This window comes from Olea europaea, unplaced genomic scaffold (assembly GCF_002742605.1).
Source record: "Olea europaea var. sylvestris unplaced genomic scaffold, O_europaea_v1 scaffold65, whole genome shotgun sequence".
In the NCBI taxonomy this organism is placed as follows: domain Eukaryota; kingdom Viridiplantae; phylum Streptophyta; class Magnoliopsida; order Lamiales; family Oleaceae; genus Olea; species Olea europaea.
Genome location: NW_019264872.1, coordinates 716636 through 723653, shown reverse-complemented (window position 1 = coordinate 723653; position 7018 = coordinate 716636). Strand labels below are relative to the sequence as shown.

General features: G+C 31.5%; 1 protein-coding gene across 1 annotated transcript; it reads right to left on the bottom strand.

Moving 5' to 3' along the window:
- Positions 1 to 956: 956 nt before the first annotated feature.
- Positions 957 to 2697, bottom strand: LOC111390134. Its single transcript, XM_023015134.1, has 3 exons — positions 2077 to 2697; positions 1859 to 1976; positions 957 to 1475 (listed from the first exon to the last, which is right to left on the bottom strand). Exons 1-3 carry the CDS (start codon positions 2509 to 2511, stop codon positions 1018 to 1020), a joined length of 1011 nt encoding a protein of 336 aa, XP_022870902.1. The 5' UTR covers positions 2512 to 2697; the 3' UTR covers positions 957 to 1017.
- Between the last annotated feature and the right edge of the window lie 4321 nt (positions 2698 to 7018).

Below are 7018 nucleotides of genomic sequence, written 5' to 3'. Positions count from 1 at the left end.
CTAGTTTTGCATATTAAGTTGAGAAAATAATATGTAATATAACGAATTTCTCGTGATTTACATCCAAAATAACCTTTTTCAGTAAGTGAAAATTTGGACGAAGTTTCATCTTAACGAAATAATAATGTTGAAATAATATGGTCAAAGCAAGAATTTGACTCTTTCTCTTTAAAATGATAATGTCCTCATTGATGCTGACGATCTTTTGACGCTCATCTTCCAAGATACAGCAACATCGACTCGTAATAGTAGCATTCCAAATTACAAGATCCGGTGAACCAATTTTGATTTCTCCAATCGAAGGATGAAAAATGCAAGAAAATAATATTCAGGATTGAAACAAAAAATTTGGAATAGGGCAGAAAACAAAGAAATATTATTTTTGTAGGAAAGAATGAAATTGATTTTTGGAATGAAGGAAATCATATGTTTGTCAATTTATAGAAGTCAAAAAGCTGAAAGTTGAGTCTTGAACATAGACAAGGGGGTCAATTTATAAAAGTTGAAAGACTAATAAGATAAAACTGAATTGAAATTGAAATTGAAAATTAGATTAAATTTTAGTGATCCAATTGAGATTTTACTGAAAGTTTAGGCAAATGTCAAACTTGAACTTTATAAAGTGTTTTTTCATATTTTTCTAGCCTTCCTGCGAGGAATAGCACTTTCGATTTGCTACCAATTTTTTATTTCCAATTTATTTCAACTTCGAATAGCATTTTTAACCTTTATTTTTGATTCACTCGAAATTGTTTTTGAGAAAATAAATATATTATGTTGATCTACTCCAGGAGTAGAATACATTTTACCATTTCGTCTAACTACCAAGACCTACTCAAATAATTTGTTAAAAATTGGTCAAACCAAATTGGACAGGCAAAGGTTTGTCAATATCCTATTTTTGGATTAAGTAAACAGACTAAGGGATGAGAAACTCGATAACAAGAGCCAAGACATAATGATACAACTATATAAATAGTTGAATATTAATTAATTACAACTATAAGAAATATACTTTCATGTTACAAAATTTACCATAGTCTCATTCAGAACCTGGTCCAAAATTGCATCTCCAACCTCCATAGAAATATCTTTTTTCTGCTGCTCATAATCACCCCATTCTTGGGTAGATGCCAAGAAATCATAATGCAGCAAATCAATTATATTAGCTTCATTAATTGAATCTTGGCTCCATAACCATACATTTTCACAAACAATCTTCCAAAGTTCCTCAGGTCCCAATATTTTCTTAAGATTTTCTCCTCTTTTATCATTTTTTCTGTGGTTTTCTACCACCTCCCTCACACAGTCAAACAGAAGTTGCTTTGTTTCTTGAAAGGCCCTTTTGTTCTTCATGTATTGATACGAAGAATTCGACCCAATAAGCTTTTGATGTTCTTGGACACTATAATCTGTTGGTTTCATGACTTTACATGGAGAAAATGAGGTTGAGGATTCCCCATTATTGTATTGTTCTGTTAAACAAAGGCAAAAGGTAACCTATTATATTGAGAAAATTTGATTAAGTGGAACATTCTGTAGTAATTCCGCTACCAAACTATTAAGCACACAATAATACGGTCCCTTTTGGAAATCTGGGTTTTTTTTCCTAGTAAATTCTTTCAGTGGCATGTTTCGTTCTCTTCCCCATTAATTAAAAATGCGAGCCACCAGTTTAGGTACAAGATACTATTACTACCGTCAGGAAATTAGACACTCGAGTTGAGAAAGAGGGCTAGGCCACTGGAAGGTTTGTTCATCAAGATTTAAAAAAAAAAAAAGAAAAAAGAAAAAATAGAAAAGAAAAACACTCGCTTTTTTGGCTAGCAAAACATTTAGAAATGATAATTGAACTTACTATAATGAAGTGGTGAACCATCATCGGATTCAGTTTCTGTTTCTTCTAGCACTGATACAGGGCTGTGTTGCTTATTTTCTTCCACAGCTCTCCATTTCAATTTTGTGTCTGCTGCTACCTGTTAGCTTCATGCATAACAAATCTGAATCAGTAAAACCACAAGTTTCATATTTTTTTTCTTTTGTTCTGAAGGATCATTAAGCCATAATCAATTCTACCTCTTTTATAGAAAGATGATTGCCCTTTTGTCCAGCATCTGCTTTTGAAAAATATACATCATTTGCATCACTTTCTGAGCAAGAATTGACTGCAGCTGTGCTGCTTGCTGTGGAAAATTTGTCATCTTCTTCACAACTGCTAATTTCTGCAGCAATCTTTTTTTGATCTCCACTTCTATATTTCTTGTCACTGGGCACGAGCCGGGTGAATACACCTTTCACGAGCTTTGAACAACTCGGGATACCATATTTTCTCCTCTTTAGGCCATTGCTAGCTGATCTGTTAATAATTTTGGAAGAACTGGTCGAGCCACGACTGAAATTGGATTCTGAATTAAGACTAGTACTTTTGAGATAGCCACTTTCAAGAAGGTAGATCTCCAAGGCAAATGGTTCTTGTTGCTCTTGGAGAAACTCTCCAAGCAATTTGGACATGGCAAAAATTGAATGAGGCCCAAAAGAAAAAATTATGGGACATATAATAAACAATTTTGGATCTTTAAATATGGGGCAGTTCAGTACAAGAGATAAGGAGTACTATATTGCATTGTGTGTTAGTTTACACAAGATTGGTGAGTCCAAAGCTTTAGACATAAATTTTAGGGATAGGCATAGACAAATTGTTATGACATGAAAGTTTTGACATTTGAAGATGACAATACATGACATACATGACGACATATATACAAGATTAAAATATTTGTCACCTGATTTTTTAGAATAAAACCATTTAACCAGGCTTAAAAATAGGAGAGTGAAGAGACAAAATGATGTATTAGAAAATAATTGGGTGTTTTTGTTTTAATTTTTCAAATTGTCCAATCGTACGTCCACACGTGTCCCACCTGAATTTGAGCCTAGAGTTAAACCTAAATGTGTAGCATGATTGATTTTTTTTTTATGCATTGCAATATTATCTCCTGATATACTAGTTTCTCTCTCCCCCTCCCTCTCCTTAAAGCACAGAACACTAATTGGATGGCCCCAGAATTTTTTTGTCATTTAGTGGAAGTACCCATAACAGACACAACATGGAACGATTGGAACATAGACAAAATGGCCCCTTATGGGGTGGTCGAGTTGGTGGACTAGGTGAGCGCGGAGACCTTTGGTTACGAGTTCGATTCCCTCTACCAACCCTTCTCGATCGAGCCTGTCGCACTGGGCTTGTCTAGTGCGATTTACCTGGTTGACGTGATTTGCAGGCTATTGCGTCAGGCTAACGGTTTACCTAGTACACACTCGAAGGATAACGACTGCGAGTTCTCCCGTCATTTTAAAAAAAAAAAAAAAAAACCATAGACAAAATGAATTTGAATTCTTCTATCAAGATTGACTACTTCTAACATCATCATTTTGCTCACTCGAAGCTGGCAATCTTAATTCCCACTCTAAACTTTTGCAAGGGTAAGGTGGGATGGCGTGGAGGGTTAGCACCACTTTTTGTTTTTGAAAAATCAAGATGAGACATGATGTTTTCATTTGATATCAAAGCATCAAAATTGTAATATGAAAGGTATCTAAGGGTTCATTTAATTGCAAGAATGAAATTTGGGTGAAAAAAAGAAAAGAAGAATTTCAGGAAATTGAATTGATTAGAACTTGTTTTTTAAGAATTGTCAATTAATGTGTTTGATTGGTATAATTTTCCATTTGAAAAATGTTGAAATTTTCTATCTTTTGGCATTCGTTTAGTTTTGTTTTTCATGAAAATTGTATAAATGGACAAAATTTGTTACAAATGGAGATAAAACTTGTTCCAATTGCCAAAGAAAAAAATGGAAAAAAAAAAAATACCCGCCTGAAAAACCAATTCCCATGGGTGGGGAAGGAAAAGAAATTGCCAAGAAAATTATTGTCATTAAACATGCCAAAAGGTGAAATTTTTCATGGAAAATCGGCCAAAACAAACAGGCCCTAAATAATAGGGCAACTAAATTGGGATAGTAGATTTTAATTCTATAAAGTCAAATGTTTGAATTTGATTTTCCTGTTCATTAATTTGGCTTATTGAAGGGTCATGATGTCTATTTGTAAACAAAATAATCAAAAAAAATATCAAATAGAAAACATGATATATAACAATCTCTCGAGTGGAAAAACTAGAGAGATTTTATTACAAATTTCTATGCGAAGAATTTGAAAATTTTCAAGACTAGTAATTCAAGTTGATCAATGTGAAATATATCTCTTCTAAAAGAAGTGTCAGACAGATATTAACATTTTTTACAGTTCTACATCTTTTGACAAATTAAGATTTCCACATTGATTTTATTAGAAATAAACAAATTCAAATGACTTTCAATTGAAGTGCATGCAGTGGCGGACGCAGTCATTTGGTATTAGTGGGGTACGATCAAACTTATTAAAAAGTCATAAAAAAATTATGTATACTACATGAACACATACAAGTGATCATTGTCATAAATTCACAAATATCATATATATGTAAAATAATAATTCTCAAAGAATTCCAAATAATCTCAAATATATGATAAATAATAATTTCCAAATAATTTTGAACTTAAATATCGTAGATGACTAAATAATCTCAACTCTCACTTTCTCAATTGTTCGATCATCGCTGTAATTCTATTCTAATGAAAAAGCTATCGTTGTTGTCCAAATCTGATTTTTGGCTCTAAAATCCAAAAAAAAAAAATAAAAAAAAATTCTTGAAAGTTGTGACTCACCAGGACCATATATAGGTAATCTGATATTTGACTCTAAAACCCACAAAAAAATAATAATAATAAAAAATAATAATTTTCGAAGAATTTTCAAATTAAATATCGCATATGATTAAATAATCTCAACTCTCACTCTTTCAATTGTTCGATCATCGCTGTAATTCTATTCCAATGAAAAAGCCATCGTTGCTGTCCAAATTTGATTTTTGGCTTTAAAACCCAAAAAAAAAAAATAATAATAATAAAATAAAATAAAAAAATTCTTGAAAGTTGTGACCCACCAGGACCATATATAGGTAATCTGATATTTGGCTCTAAAACCCACAAAAAAAAAATAATAATAAAAAATAATAATTTTCGAAGAATTTTCAAATTAAATATCGCATATGATTAAAAAATCTCAACTCTCACTCTCTCAATCCTTCGATCATCGCTGTAATTCTATTCCAATGAAAAAGCTATTGTTGCTGTCCAAATCTGATTTTTGGCTCTAAAACCCAAAAAAAAAAAAATTAATAATAAAATAAAAAAATAAAAATAAAAATAAAAAAATTCTTGAAAGTTGTGACCCACCAGGACCATATATAGGTAATATGATATTTGGCTCTAAAATCCACCAAAAAATAAAATAAAAAACCAGGACCTTATTATATAGGTCCGCCAATGAGTGCATGTGCTAAGGCCTCAAACTTCGTTTTCATGTCTCCATTGCTTGGCTTTTATTAATTTCAAGTCACAATCAATAAGAAAAATTAGATAATGCTTATGAGAGAAAAAGAGAAGTGGGATAAAAATTAAAATTGAGTATACATACGTAATAGGACAAAATTCATTGGAGAATTGATTTAAGAGTTAGTGGCTACCAACCAAAACAATAATTGACTATGAAATGCTACCAATATTTGTTTTGCTCAACAAATGGTGGGACAAATAGGCTGTTTGTCTGCCAATGAGGCAGGCTTAACCAACATTGGAATCAACAACTTTGTTTCTTCCCTTCAAATATTAACCAAATAATGATCTTCATCATTCCTTTTTGTTGTAGAAATCATGTGCAATTAAGTGATTTTTTTCAACTATTTTATTTTAATTAATTAGGGGTATTATATTGTAATTATGAACGATGTTTAACTTTTAGCCCTATTTGGTTTAGATGGAAAAAAAATGTGGATTCATTGAAATATGTGGTTAAAATTAGTTGTTGATTTTGAATTAGATTTTAATTTATTTTTTTTAGCTGAACTAAACCGGGCTATAATTAGATTTAGGAGTTATGCATATTTTGGCAATTAGACTTTATGATGATTAAGAGTTATGCTTGATTTGATTAGGAACTCCTATGTATTATTTTTTTTCGAAGCTAGAAGGTTTGTTAGATGGTAGTGGAAGTTGAATTTGAGTAAAAAGGCGAGGCTTTTTCTTAAAATAATATCAAAGTTTCGTAATTATATTTTCTAGCAAACAAATAAGCGATTCCTGTTGGAATTTTGTATAAATCGGTCGTGACCAATTTTATATGATTATTTAAGTGAAATTCTTAATTTGGTGAATGAGAAATTAAGTCAAATGTAAACCGCTTAATACTTGAAATTGTTGGAAAATTTTGTAGAATATTGTGGAATATTCTAGAAATATATGAATGTGTTTTTTCATACGAAGGATCATAATTCTTGGTATGGATATGCTTAATTTTCAATAATTATGTCTCTTAATGTATACAAATAAATTTCAAGAGATGTGTCTCTTGGTATGATTGTGTCCTTGGCATACCTTTCCAACTACTATATATATAGACCCCATGTGTTTGGATTTTATCAACAAAAAGAAACATAATTCATAATTCCATATCATTCCATTTCATGTTACACTTTGGTTTTGTATAAAACATTTGCATCAAAGTCATGGTTATGGTAGAGAGAGAATTTCGTTCGAGTTCATTGGTCTAAGCCACTTGGAGTCCTCCTATGACTTGACGTAGTCGTTGTATCTTGGGAGATGATTGCCGAAGAACAGTTAGCACCGATGCCGGTGAAATTCATCTTAAGAGAAAGTGTCAAACACTTGTCTCGACCGATCGCATCATTTGCATTTCCTTTTTTTCCTCATTTTTGATTTCTTTAATTATGCTTTGATTTCAGGAAATGATTAATTTCATTATATGTTTTTGCAAGATTCAATCCAAATAATGATTTGCTTTCGTTTAAGAATCGAAAGGGATGAATCTATATTGATATGTTCATATTCGTTAACTT

Excerpts from the sequence above, each read along its gene's own strand:
- LOC111390134 (XM_023015134.1), bottom strand. The coding sequence starts at position 2,511 with ATGTCCAAATTGCTTGGAGAGTTTCTCCAAGAGCAACAAGAACCATTT. Across the intron at positions 1,977-2,076 it reads ATCATCTTTCTATAAAAGAG|GTAGCAGCAGACACAAAATT; the intron begins GTAGAATTGATT and ends TGAAGCTAACAG. Across the intron at positions 1,476-1,858 it reads TGGTTCACCACTTCATTATA|AACAATACAATAATGGGGAA; the intron begins GTAAGTTCAATT and ends TTTGTTTAACAG.